The 15,048-nt window shown below is 37.6% G+C and overlaps 1 protein-coding gene across 1 annotated transcript in view; it reads left to right on the plus strand.

Moving 5' to 3' along the window:
* Positions 1 to 12,450: 12,450 nt before the first annotated feature.
* Positions 12,451 to 15,048, plus strand: part of afdna (afadin, adherens junction formation factor a) — a 118,383-nt gene continuing 115,785 nt past the window's right edge. The window contains 1 exon segment of the mRNA XM_042503257.1: positions 12,451 to 12,748. Within this exon segment, the coding sequence (XP_042359191.1) occupies positions 12,647 to 12,748 (102 nt within the window). The 5' untranslated portion in view covers positions 12,451 to 12,646.

Below are 15,048 nucleotides of genomic sequence, written 5' to 3' on the forward strand. Positions count from 1 at the left end.
AAGAGGCATGCGTAGCTAATGCATCAGTGGACAGTAACGTTATGCTGCTAAAATCAGGCTGTAACATGCCACCTGCAAAACCTCTGTACAGTTAGGCAGAATGGGTTTGTGATGAAAATAAATTAGAAAAAATGACTCGATAACTATGATAACAGCACTAACACCAATATAGTGCAATAAATAAGACATAAAACTTGAAAATTAGCATATTACTCAACTGTCCAACAATGCATCCGACCTGCTATTTTTAAGGTGGAGAGGCTACATAATGATGCTTTAATCGATCAGTCTATTGTCAAAAAATTATTGACAAATATTTTGATAATTTAAGTCCTTTATTAAGAAAAACATTTTAGGATTGTAGCGTCACAGATGTAAAGCTTTGTTGCTTTTTTTTTAAATAAATAATTGTAATATATTGTAATAATTTAGAGGTTTGAACTGTTGGTTTGTCAATACGAACATCATAAAGGTGCCATTTTGGGTTCTGGGTCCCTTAACACAAAAAATGGTTACAGATAATAGATGGATATATAGGTATCAGTGCTTAAGGACTACTTGCTTAATGCTATCCACACTTGAATACTGTATTTCTGTGTGTAAGTAAAAGCCATAAAGAGAACACTTTGAGGTACTGTGAGAGTCATCAACATATGTTTGACTAATATATGGAAATAAGCTGCAAAAAAGTCTTTCTTGCTGTATAACTGCTAACCAGATTACACCACCAAAATGTATAAAAATCTAACCTTAAATGATTTTTTTAAAAAACCCACATACTAAAATACTAAAAATAGTGCAAGCATATTCATTGGAAATTAAAGGCTTTTACATTTACAGGTGTAGCTCTCTCTACCATTCCCTCTTATTTCCCTCCTTCTTTTTTCTTCACTTAATTACAGAAGTTTTGTTGATGCATTGCTGCCCTGACCATCTGCAATCCACTGAGACTTAAGATCTTGTTGCGCTCTCTGCATTGATGCAATGCAGCAGGAACATACTAACGTAAATATGCAAAAGTGGAGACACAAACGGTAGAGAAAGGGAAGGGAGGAGGTGATGACAAAGCCACAGAGAGTTTCACAGATGTTTGTGGAGCCCTTGTTTAGGCAGAGCGGCCATTGACAGCCATCTGGAAAATACATCAGCGGCTGTGGTGGAGAATTCTTGTCTAAACGTGGTTTCTTAAAACAGCTGCAGGGCTGTTTCGGGTTGACGCATGTTAACATTATAACTGGGTTGGAATAATTTGGTGAGCATGGACTCGGAATCTGAATTATGAAAAACAAACATGGTGAAGATGGCAGGTTACTAAAAGAACATCTTGTTGCTCTTCATAGTTCAGATGCCTGACATATGTGGGAGATGATTTTTTTTTTGTTTCAAACATCCAGTGATTTACTTTTCTTTTCAATGCATAATTCATTCCAAAGTTCTATTTAATGAATTCAAATGATAAATAGAAACATGCATTATCTCCTAATCATATACAGGCCTTCACAAATTAAGCTAAATTTCAAGAAATATTCAACAATTTATGAAGGGAATGGTAATAAAAATGACATGAGGAGGAAAAAAGACTGAGTGCAGCTCAGTGTAAAATCATTGACTAAAGTCAATCATCACCAGATAAACATTTAAGTGTAGATACTCAAGTCAAACTCGAGTCAAAAATTCGGTGACTTTAGACTCAGACTGACAAAATCAAAAAAAGTTGCAACTTGACCTGGACTTTAATACCAGTGATTTGTGATTTCACTTTGGCTTTTTTACTTTAAATTACTTGATACCTTCCTCCAAGTCCAAAGACCAGAGTTTGTTATTTAAAAAATGTTTCATGAATAAAGTCATTTCCCTTCATTTACTGAATCTGCTAAAAACAATGCTGATCATTCAAAGTCAACACTTATTTTTCAAGATGATGCACTTTGAATCAATCCACCAGATTTGAATCAAGCCGCAAGAGAGAACCGTTAAGAATTTACGTCACTGAAGACTGGATCAGCCGGCATAAAACAGTTTAAATACAAATATGTGAATGAAAATAGCAAAATAGACTGTATGACTGTCTGAATATGAATATCAGAAAAAGTATAACATTGTGAGGAAAACACTACCAACCAGGGAAATCCATGTCAGCTGTGTGTGTGGGTGGAGTGACTTCCACTGTGTTTCATGACTAATAGATGCTCAGTCAACAGGACAGATCAACAGATGCTGCAAAGCCCCTGTAGCACATCATCATACATACAGTGCAGCTACAGTACTATCCATGCATAACACACATGAATGGCTGAAAGGGTACAGTATAGGTCTGTGCCATATACAATATATAGTTACATAAGCAAATCATAAAGTCTGCAAGATCCTAATTAACTTACTTTATTTCATCATTTCAGGAAGTTGATTGTCCGTTTCTTTGTCTTTATATTTTCTGTTTCTGTTGTTTTATTTGCCTTGACTTTCTCATGACAGCTCCCAAATTCTATTCAATTAAAAAAAAAAGCCAAAAGCATGATACATACCTCCTCTGCTAAACCGAGTGGTCATGACAGGAAATGTAAAAACATGTAACATATTCAGTCCCAGGTCGAGTCTAGTTTTAAAGGCTGAGCTCTTTTAATGCTCTTTAATGTTTATTGTTTTGTGAAAGTTGAATAATGTAGCAGTAACGTTAACGTTACCGATGGTTTATATACAGATTATAATAGTTAATCTTAGTCTCTGAGGAGTTCAGTTATTCAAGTGGACTTTCTTATCAAACTGCAAAATCTGTTCAAGTGATTCAATCAGCTAATAAAGACAATTACAGACATGCATCCCATCTCTTCTTGTGTTGTGAGGCTCTTTGGTTGGGTGTGAAGCAAGAAAGACAAAATTTTTTTTAAAAAAGAACATGATGTGTTTAATAAATATGTGAAAGAAACATTAAAGAAGAAAAAACAATAACACATGACAAACCCCCCTTCCAAAAACAGTGAGTGAATAAAGTTGTCTAGTTCCTCTTCAGATAATCCATTAAAACTATCTACACTGTGCTCTCTGACGATAATATGAGCTGAACAGGAAGGGCTCTATATATAGCAATTCATTTAGGCTTAACAACATGTGATTAGGGTTCTGAGTCTGACCAACAATGGCTGGCTTGTCTGATGAACAAAAGAAACTAATGTGTCACAGTTAACAGTGCAAAATGTAAAACAATGAGTCACGCTGCTGTGCATGTGTGTGTGTGCGTATGTGTGTGTGTGTGTGTGTGTGTGTGTGTGTTTATACGTGTGTCTGTGCATGCTCCAGATTTTTGCTTCCACTCAACCTTACCAAGTGCATGTATGTTGTAGCCCAAAGGACAGAAGAAGGATGTGATGTTAGGCTGTATGCAGAGGATAGCATGTTTGTGATTTTGTTGCATGTTAGTGTGGTTCATGTATTGATTTGTTTTCATGTAGGTGCACTACCAGGAATGCTGAGTCAGAGGAAAGACAGACTGATGACAACACAGTTTACAGTAGATCAATGGTTTTACCTTGATATCCTTTGCTTTGCTTGTATTTGATTACATTTACATATAGTGGTGGAAGAAGTATTCACACTTAAGTAAAAGTACTAAGTACTACACTGTCAAAGAACTCCACTACAAGTAAAACTCAAACCTTACTTAGGTAAAAACCTGACTCTGAGATAAAATTCTACTCTCTGACTCATACCCCTTCCTAACTGGACGTTGTGGAAAAAAATCAGATTCTATTTTTCTGAAGTTTCACATACCTGCTTCATCTCCAACCAATTCTGATTAATCAAAACACAGTCTATGGTCAAAATCAGCGCTGACATCTTCACGTACTTCAAATTCAGGAGATTGGCCGCTGGCTTTAGGCACCCTTAAGCCTCTGCAGAAAATGTACGCGACTTTCAGTTAACTCCAAAGTAAATCCATCTGCGGCAATGACAGTATAAAGAGCGTGAATGTCCGAGTAGGGAAGGAGATTGGTGTGGTGGATGGGTCAAATAAACGCATGACTTTCACTTAGGAAACCACTATTTGTGTCCCATGTAAAATGTTGATATTTTCTAAACCTAGCCAAGTAGTTTCATTGTTTAAATCTGACATATTTGTGGTGATGAAACTGTATGATTCCTGTATATAAGTTTAGGCATGTAACAAGCAGAAACTGATACGCCATCCCTAAACTTCCAAATCTGAGTCGTACTTTAAGGCCACTGACTAATCTGACGAATCTTACGAGCTAGGAATGAGAACAGGTGGTTCAGGAAATGGATAATGACAGACAATCATTAATGACAAGTTCTCAGGAAAAGCGTCAAGCTTTGAATTTAACATATTAGCAAACCTTGGAATTACAACATTGGGGTCTATCACATGAAGCCATGGGGCCCAAAAATGTCTTTTTGATAGACTTACATTGTGAAGTAAGTCTGTAAATCAGCAGATAATTTTATGCATATCAGATTTCCAGTACAAACACTTAGATGGCACTTGTTTTGATCATGATGTCCCGAAAGTTGTAAAATTCACTTATAGCCGAATCTATCATCCTATATGATGTGAGCGAGCACTTAGTGAAATTACTGTTCACTTTCATCATTTTAATCATGTTATGGTAGCAGTAATTCACTGTGGTTAACTCCTGCTGGTTGACATATGTAACCAGTCTAATATTGTGTTTCTGAGGTCAGATTCCTGCCACTCTGAAAAATTTGCATTGATCCCCAAGATGAGTATAGATGACCCTGATCAGCAAATACACTACATTGGTGCATATGCTGCAGCAGACTTGGCACTGTGTTACAAGAATCTATCACCTTTAATAGAAATGAGCAGTCTGCATACACCAGGATGGAGACCGTACATATGATGTTATTCCTGTTATAAGAGCGTACAGTCATTTGTTCACACCTTTGAATTTATATAATCCGCTTTCCACCTCTGCATGTATCCTGTACAGCCACATTTCACACTACAGCAGATGTTTCCTGTTGCACTGTGTCAGAGAGGAAAATGTTTTTCTTGGAATATGAGCAACAGATGGTGAGAAGCAGAACAGGAAGAAAGAAAGGTGTGTTGATAGATAACACACTGAATCATGCCGCCATATAGAGTGAGGTGCATTTTTTAGCCGCCTGTCCGATCACATGTCTTTGTTACTATGAGATATGAAAAGGATAACACACTCTTGCATGAGACTTTGAGTGTAAATGGGAGTTTCTGGGAGGTGGTTCTGTGGAGTTACAATCACATCTATGTCTCACTGACTTACTAAAATGCTCATACTTTATCTTTTAAATGTTGAGCCCAAAGTATCTTGCGCTATAACAAACATACAAAAAAGATATATTCAAGATATTTTCTATTGTATGCAAACAAAATGAAAATGTTAAGAACAAAAAAGTTTGTCTGCTTATGTTACCTGCACTGTAGATATTAAAAGCAAATCACTGACTTTCTTCAGTTTTGTATTATTTACTTTTCTTGTAAATCTCAAATAGTTAAAACTAAATCACCCGTCAACACGTATACGTTGCTATTTGGAAAGACTTAAGTGTTTTTTGTTTTTTAAATCAAGCTAGGTAAAACAACTTCAATTAGGACTGGAAAGAAATTAAAGGTTTTGGTTTAATTTTGTTCTTTTTACTAATTTGTGGTGAAAAGTATTTTTTGTACTTTAAAAGAACATTAAAAAACTTAATTCCACACCACAGGACTAACAACTGGAATAATATTTCCATAGAAAGTAAGAAATGTGCAATAACTGTGCATAATGGGCAATAATAGCCTATTTTATAATGTGCAAACTGATTTCCAGGTTAGGAGTCATTGCTGCACCACCCCATGACATATTTTATGGGAAATCGTTTAAAACTCCGTTATCTATCACAGTGAGCACAACAAATTAAATTCCTTTCACCTCCATTGTATTGAAGTAAAGGAAGATATCTCAGACAACCAATAAAATCCCAACTTTTAAAATGTCTGAAACTAAAGACTAGAGACAAAGCAGTTTTAATGTACTCACTTTAATTTTCTGGGCTGGCATATTTTTGGAACTATCTTACACCCTGTATTAGCTCCTAGTGTAGTTTGTTTTATTCACCCTGGCTGGTTTAGTGTTTCGCATTTGTCTCAGGGAGGAAAAGTTGATTTTTTAATTCAATTCAGGACCTTCTTTCCCCCATTCTGTATTGCCTGAGCATTTATGACGTCAAAGTTTTGACATTTTCCCTTCTAATCTTACCACTCATGATAACCTGGGCTACTTTATTCCTCCTTGCTTGAAGATATTCTCACTTTTTTTATAAACCAGTGGGATAAAGATTATGTCATGGTTGCTGGTTGTTAAAAGAATGGTCTGATAAAGTTAAATTAAGTCTGAAATTGGGAGTATAATCTGTGCTTTTGTGTTTGAGAATAGAGACCTTGAGCCACAGGTCAAACACATAGTCGATCATCACAAAACGTCACATAAGGTCACACTCAGCCTGGCAGTCTCCCACACATATCCTCCTCATTCTTCCTCTAAGGTTTCTGTCTTTTCTGACAAGCTTTTTTATATCTCTACTTTACTTCTTCTCCATCTTGATCCATCAGTTTTTATGATCTGACCGATCTCTTGACCGAACAGTATCTTTAATAGTGGCTTCACAGCAGAGTATAGATTTGATGATTAAAAAGGTGGCCATCCACCATGACAACAATAAATTCAACACCCTTAAAATGACACAGCCTACGCACACACGGAAGATAAATTATGGGGAGTGGCTTGAGACTGAGCCGCACTCCTGCACATGAAAACATGATGATAAAATACAAAGTCAAGAGGTCAGATCTTGCTCTACGCAGCTTGGTAACAGCATTTCAATGGAGAGTATCTTTGTAGAAATACACAAAAGACTGAATTGACACAAATGCTAGGAAAAGTCCACAGCTATGCTTTGTGACAACGCACTATATAGATTTTATATAAAGATGGACACCACCGTGCTAACAGAAACAATGTTTTTGAAAAATGTTCTTGACATGTATAGCTGCTTTTCATTGTTTAGTTTGGCTTATGTCCCATTTACTAACATGGAGGGAGCTGGCTTTATGACCTATACTGCAGCTGGCCACCAGGTGACAACAGAGTGCTCCAAGAATGAGCGCTAAAACTCGAAAATGAGTTAGCATTGTAACTCTCTGCCCTTGTCTCAAAGTCTATGTTTTTTTTTAATGGATTTATTTTTTTTGCTTGCAATAAAATTTGTGGTCAACACAAAAAGACTTTCACATTTTGTTTTACGACATAAAATACTTCAGTAAATACCCAGCTCATATTTTTCAAAGCTTTAACATTTTTTTTAAAAAAAAGACTACAAAACCTTATCACTCCAGAAATGGCTTTACAGCCTTGTTGTGGTGCTGATGTTAAGTTGTGTGCCATTGTGTAGTTTGTTTACAGCCTAATGTTTGCCTTTTACTTCTGGCAATGTTTTGGCCTTACTTTCAGGAAGCTGTCATGTCATCTTAATGCACAGTCTGTGGGCTGTACTTAGGCATGATACTGCTTTGAGCAAGATGTTAACATTGCTCACAATCACAGCGACAACATGATAATGTGTAGCAGTTTTCCATGTTTACTATTTTAGATCAGCGTGTTAGCATGTTAGCATGTGCTGACCAGCACAAAACACAAAGTAGCCCACAGCAGAGAATGATGGGAATGTCATTAGTTTTGCAAGCATTTGGTCATAAACAAAACTATTAGATAAATTAAAATATTGACCTGATGATAAAGCTAAACAAAATGTTAAAAATCATTCAAGTGAATACTTTTCATTTGTTTTGGATCATGAATGTCTTTACCAAATTTCATGACAATCTATCCAATAGTCTAGTTGTTGGGGTGTTTCACTCAAAATCACAAATGTCAACATATGATGGTGCTACATTTAAGCAACATTCAGGCTCAACTCACCTGGTATTTCTAAACCCAGCGGGGATCATTTGGTCCTCACTTTGGTTGAGTTGTGGGTTATTGAGTTCTTTTTAACAAATTATATCCTTCTTCATATTTTCAGACTAACAAACTGCTTTTAGCTCACCTTGCTGTTTCCTTGTATTGATGAGGTCACTCCGCAGCCAACTTCCTATTTTTAAATTGTATTTTTTTGTTCCATGTAAGGTTTGCTTGTACTTAAACTAAGGCTCATGACCATACTGTTCTCTGTCTTTGTGATAAAGTGTTAAACCGCTTCTTTAGAAGTCCATTATCAAATGTTTGCTTGCGTTGATACCTTTTACTGTTGTCTACAGTCTTTGTTTGCATTAACTGCAATCTAGGTTTTTCTGCTTTTTACAACCAGAAAGATTTGCTTGAAACTGTTACTGTAACAAAGATAAGGAAAAGGCATTGCATTCCCGACTGTTACCATCATTTATTTAAAAAAAATAACAGATAAGAGAGGGTTGTTATGGTCATAACAGGAGACAAAATAGTTGATAAGTGCTTAACCAACATGTGATACTCATCTCTGAGTGTGTGAAATGCAAAGAACCAGATGATCTCAGAAGCTGTTTATCAGAATGAATTTGTTACAATCAGTGCAACTCCTGTCTGTGACTACTGTGTGTGACTACTGTGTGTGTGTGTGTGTGTGTGTGTGTGTGTGTGTGTGTGTGTTTGGTGACTGAAGCAGTGACAACATCACAGATACGGGAAGTGGCAGCGCTATCTGGTGAAGTTGGTTTCCTGTTGTGGTTTCTCACTTCTGCTCTTGATGTCAGATGAGTTCAACAACTCACATATCCTCTCAGTGGTTTACTTAAGTGAGAGTGCAAATTCAATAATGTAAAAATACTCCATTGCAAGACAGTCAAGAAGAAGTATTAGCAGCAAAATATACTTAATTAAAGTGTTTGTTTTGTTATATTAACGTGATATATTATCATATATTAGATTGTTAACACTAATGCATCAATGTATTTCACGTTTACTTAATCCTGTGGTTTCCAGTCTAGGGGTCAGGCCCTCTTCATAGAGTCATAGGGTGAACCTAAGGGGTCATGAGATGATTAATGAGGCAGGAAGGAAACAAAAAACAAAGTTCTGCTAATCAGGTTTATGTGAAATTTTCTAGACTTCTCTCAAGTTTTTTTTTTTTGGAAAATATAAAATAATCTTGCCTTTTTGGATCTTGATCAGTCATTGAAATGAAACCATGTAGGAAGTTTAGACAGGAAAGACTGTTCTCATGCACTGTTTGTATGCACACCTACAAAAAGTAATACACCACAATTCGTAAATAACTCACTTTATAATGGCAATTGTGTATAACCCATCAGTAAGGCTGTGATCATGTGACTAATGTGCTGAAGAAGGACAAGAAGGAAGTAGCATACAGTGTGAAAATATGCCTAGGAGGCAGGTTATGCTCAAGCAACACACTACTTTCCCTGGTGTTCGGGTTCATTTTTCATTATTTTAAGGTACACTGTCACCAGGTTCCTTCAACAAAAGCTAACCTACACTATTTAACACAAACTACCTGACTTTACAATAAGTACGTAACATGATGATACCATTTCTGAGGCGCTAATATGTTTGATATTATACAAGCTGTTGCATGTGCATTTGTGTAAGATATCATGAACTATTGGAGGATACATTGGAATGCTGAAGCTCGTAACAATTCCTAAAAAGGGCGCTCATTAGCTCACCTGGTAGAGTGGGCAGGCACCCTGTGTCTTTGCCACAGTGGCCACAAATTTCAGTCCAACCTGCAAACCTTTGCTGCATATCGTCCTGTTTCTCCCTCCCCCTTTCACACTTAAACTGCTACTCTATCAAATACAGGTAAAAATCATCTTTAAATTAAAAAATAGATAAATGAAGTAAAACATTTTCTAAGCGAGTGAAAATAGATGGTGCTTTATGTAAGAAGTCATAAAGTAAAAAGGTAAAATCTGTTGTTTTAATAATGTACTTCATAAAATTATCATAATATTTATTTTAATCTGAAAATCTTAATCCAAAAAGTACAAAGACAGCTTTTAGATAAATGAAGGTTAGTCAGAAGTACAGTATTTCAATCTGAAATGTAGCAGAATAGACATATAAAGCCACAAATAAAGTACTCGAGTAAATATGGCTGCTTCTCATATACCAATTTAATCCCTCAGACTTTGCTGGAAGAAATTATATTTTTTCAGCAATTATGTGGGTTATGGGGTTGATTTTAAGTCTGAATAATATTTATTTGTAGTTGTTTTTGTTGTTAATCCACTGTGTACAGTTAGATCAGCTGCTCTGATAAAAGCCTTTTTTAACATTCATTACTCACACATGATGTCAGCGCAGGACTCATCCATTATGCACCAACACCCTTAAATTCAGGCACAGTGACTAATGTGCTTATAAGAAGCCGGGGCTACTGTTCTTCACCCTGTCTGGGAGAGTAGGTGGGAGGCCCACATGACTAACCACACCACTGCATCACTGCTATTTCTGTAGATGTGATCACCACTGTATTCCTGACATTTCACACATATCTGCCTGTTATTTGGTGACCTTTCAGAGTCACTGACAGTTGTGTGCTAATAAAGAGCTGGTGTTTGCACTCTGTCGCTCATTCACACACACACACACACACACACACACACACACACGCACTGTATCATTACCCCCAACACAGCACACTGTCAAGACACACAAACAGGAAATCAGCATTTGCTGATTATGTTATAGTGTTTCCACAGGAAGGAAGAAATCCTGCAGTGCCACACGTTATCAGTTAGGTAGGACTGCAGACAATGACTTAGCCATCCGTTACATGTTGATAGGATGTGTGTGTGTGTGTGTGTGTGTGTGTACTCAGGTTAGTGAAAAATACTGCCTAAAAGCCATCAGAAAAATCTGAAATAGTTTGAGATTTTGCTGAAACAAAAGGAAAAAATCTGCTGTTGGGGTGAGAAATTGCCTCTTGCTCATAGCACAGTGTCCCATGTTTTACAGATTTCTCAGATATTAATATTCTTAGGTCGACAAATTAAAGCAAAACAAAGTTCTCCAATGTCTCATTTGCAGATTTATTTAGCTAATTTTAAGAAGAAATTAAAGATTGTAGTATTTATAAGAATACTTTTGATTATTGGGCAGTGTGTTAGTGGGGAAATAGACAGACTTGCATTTGGATGCGTGTGTTTGCCTCATAAACCTGTCAGTGCAGTGTGTGTGTGTGTGTGTGTGTGTGCATGTGCGCACGATGTTGAAGAGAGGGACTTGGCAGCACTATGTGGCATTCAGCACCTGCTGGTTTAGACTGAATTATAGAGACAATGTGACAACAAAAAACACACCGAATGCTCCTCTTTCACTGTTTGACAACATTTGTTGTGGATAACTTAGAGAAATTCAGTGTTAAATATTGCAGTGAGTTTTAAAAAGTAGGCTATATTTTTGTGGAAAATGGTCTGAGAGACACATTTGTGTTGTCATGATTCTTTCTATTCTTTTTTTTTATTATTAGGCAAATGATTAAAACGATACATTGACTCTAAAACAACGATCCTGAAGCTGACAATCACCATGGTAATGTTTTACTTCTATCAGTGCTGTACTTGTTGCATTATGATTCTATAATAAAAACAACCTAAAAAGCAGAATAAACTGCAAATTGCACAATTTCAAACCACACAGGCATAGCAAAATTACTATAACCTGCATTTTCATTTTTTGAAAGTGTGTCATATGTAGGCACGTTTTGGCAACATATTAGAATGTAATAATACATTCATATTATGGTGTAGAAAAAATAACAAACAAACACTGGTAACCTTTTGTGCTTTTAGCAGTGCTTAAAATGCTGGTATTTCTATGCCATGATCTGGATACTCCTTTGAGTTATTGTACTTATAAAATTAGATAGAAATAAAAATCAAATCAAATAAAAACAAAATTGCTTGACTATTCATTTTTAACCCACTTCCCAGCCTGCTAAAGCTTTTTATTTATTTATTTATTTTTTAATTAATCTGTGTAAAGATAGGTAAATTTATAGGCTGTATGTTTATGTATTTCTGTAGGCTTAACATCATATTCTTTCATAATGAATTGTGCTTTTATTGTATAAACAAACAAATGAAATAAATAAAGCAATCAATAAGGTGTTGGATTAATGTTAGATTTTTTAGAACTAAATAATTAAATGAACATTAATGTAGTCAAATTAGTAAAATAAATCTGTTAGAGGCTTGAAAAATGGGACTCTTAATTAAAACACTGACGTCATCCTTCTTACTACACTAAGCACTTGTTATTAACCCTTTACACCAGAGTGCATTCAAAAAAGCAACGTCATGAATTACATTTATTGGGCCTCAAAGAGTTAACAGCTTTGCGCGTTCACGGACATGCACTCAGAGTGTATCGCGAGCGCGCATAGTCGCACCGGGAGCGCGAGGCAGAAACAGATCAGACAGCAGGTCGGTCGGTTAGCAAAGAGACAGACCTCACAAAGTACCGGCGTTAAAACGGCAGACCTGAGCTTTCGGTTTCTGTGGCGGCGGGCTCGTTCTCCTGTGGACTAACATTACGGGAAGTTTTTATTCAAAAGTTCAGACGGACGGAGAGGGTCAGAAAAGCTGTCCACCATGTCGGGGAGCAGGGAGGAGGAGAGGAGGAAACTGGCCGACATCATCAACCACTGGAACGCCAACCGGCTCGACCTGTTCGAGATCAGCCGGCCCACAGAGGTAGGAGACCACCCTGAAGTATCAGGAGAGGCCGCGGACCTGCAGGCCATCTCCTGGGTTAATGGGGGACTTTAGAGCTCCCATTTGCTGACACTTGGCGTGGATGTGTTGAATGCCAAGCTGTTGTGGGCAGCGTGGTTTACTTGGTTTACTCGGTGGTAAGTCCCTGTACGTGCATGGAGGGAACGACTGCCAAACTCCATTGAAAAATCTGGCCATTTTACTATGTCGTCATAAACATACATTATACAACACCAGCCTTTTGACATAAAATGAATGTTTCATTATTAATGTCGACTTAACGGGCAAATTAAGGAAATATCTACAGGTTGGCACAAATCAAAACCCATTTTTTAAAAAAACATTTCACCGTTGCGAACATTAGCTAGCTACTAGCTACCGCCCACAGCTGTGTGTTTGTAGCAAGTAGCTACATAGTAGGAATAATTTTTAAAGTTGACACTGTGAAAAAGCAATTTATACTTCGTGCATAGTAAATACGCCGAACTCTGACGCAGATACCAACGATTTATTGAACATATTGTGGTATGTTTGCAAAAACGTTTACGTGCGCGATAAGAAGGGCGACACTGAATTGCCAGATTTTGAATTGAGTTTGGCGTGTTGTTATCTCAAGAGGGAACGGCACGTATCGGGGCTAGCTAGCTAGTTAGCAAGCACATTACCTGTAGAGCAAATCTGAACCTTGCCTTTATGTTAAAGGAAAAAAAACATACAATTCTGATTAGCAGCATTTTTGTCAAACACATATCATTACTGTTCAGTTAAGAAACCAATGTTGTAACATATCCAGCTAAGCCAGTGATGGCAGTGTGTGTTGGTCGTGTAGCGAGCTTGCAGCAGTGTCTGCAATGGCTGACAAACCCAGTAACACGATGAGGTTGTTTAATACGCAGGACAAATAGATAAAAGCTTAAAGTATTAGCAACAAGCTGGGCGTAAATGCTTACACCAGGTGGGGAACTCAAAGCACTGATGCTGCCAGACTTACAAAACCATAACACAGTATCCCGTTCAGTGCAATACACACACCAAGTCCCGTCGCCCTGCATTGTCCTTACATTAGCTAGCTTGATGCAAGCTGTTTGTTTGAAAAGCAATAATTTGACCCTGCAACATATTGAGGAGCAGTGTTGTAATTAAATCGCCCGTCTGGACACAGGTTCCTGTTGTTTACTAATAACATGTCAGGATAAGAAACTCCTCCCTGCAGGGTTTAGCTAGCTAGCTACAAGAGAGCAGCAAGGGCTTGGTGATGCTTCAAGTCTTTAAGGAGTTAGTCAATAACCATCTATCTTTACACTTAACTAGTGCATCTCATGCTTGAGTAGTTTTGATTTATAGCTATGGTTGCGTCAGCTGCAGTGTTTTTTAGGCGGGCAGCCCACCCCCACCTCTCCTTGGATAAGGGTGTAGGGGGGCCACTGGGTCCCCTCTCTTCTTCTTGAGCCGATTAATTTATCAGGATTGAAGCTGGCCAGCCGTTGACCAGGGCTGTGCGTATTGCACACACAACCCTCTTCATTCTGTTAGGAATGATTAACCCAGTCCAGAAGTTCTCTCGGCTGTAATTCTCTCACTGTACTAGGAGCACTGCTTCAGCGTTGCCAGTTTAGGCCAGTAGAACATGATTAAATGTAAGCAGATGCATGGCCTTTCCTTGCCACGCCACACCCTACCCATATGTCAGCTGGTAGAGACCCCAAGCTGTACAAGTGTCCTTCACAATGTCTAGACTGCCTCTGAGTGTAGTTGTGCATGAAATATGCTGCAATGTTTTACAATATGATCTGCAATTGACATTGAATTTAGAGTTCATTTACTACACACAATCAGCATATCTGATAATTGACTATGTTTAATTTCTGAATTTCAGCTCAAACTGCCACGCAGGGCAGTGAGATCATTCGTGTGATTAGATTAGCCATGGATGGCTGATTAGTCTGGAGCAAAGGTTCTCAAACTTTTTAATCTTGCAACCCAAACTGAATAAGTCCCGCTGTGGGACTTATGGTGGGGCTCATTATAACATAACAGGTACTCTTGTCACGTGGGGACTCACCATAGGCAGAGACTTGGGGCCTTTGTTTTTTTTTTTTTTTTTGCAGGATTCAATAAACACAAGGCTGGAGAGAAGCAGCACAATAGATGTTGTGGATTTCGGATGCAATACAGCAACAGTTTGTTCTATTTGGAGAAAACCGATTGTGGGAAAGTTTACCTGGCTTCACTTTTGTATTTAGGCTCTCTAGGTTCACACTGCCCAGTTATAAGTGTAC

Source organism: Plectropomus leopardus, chromosome 16, assembly GCF_008729295.1.
Source record: "Plectropomus leopardus isolate mb chromosome 16, YSFRI_Pleo_2.0, whole genome shotgun sequence".
NCBI lineage: Eukaryota > Metazoa > Chordata > Actinopteri > Perciformes > Serranidae > Plectropomus > Plectropomus leopardus.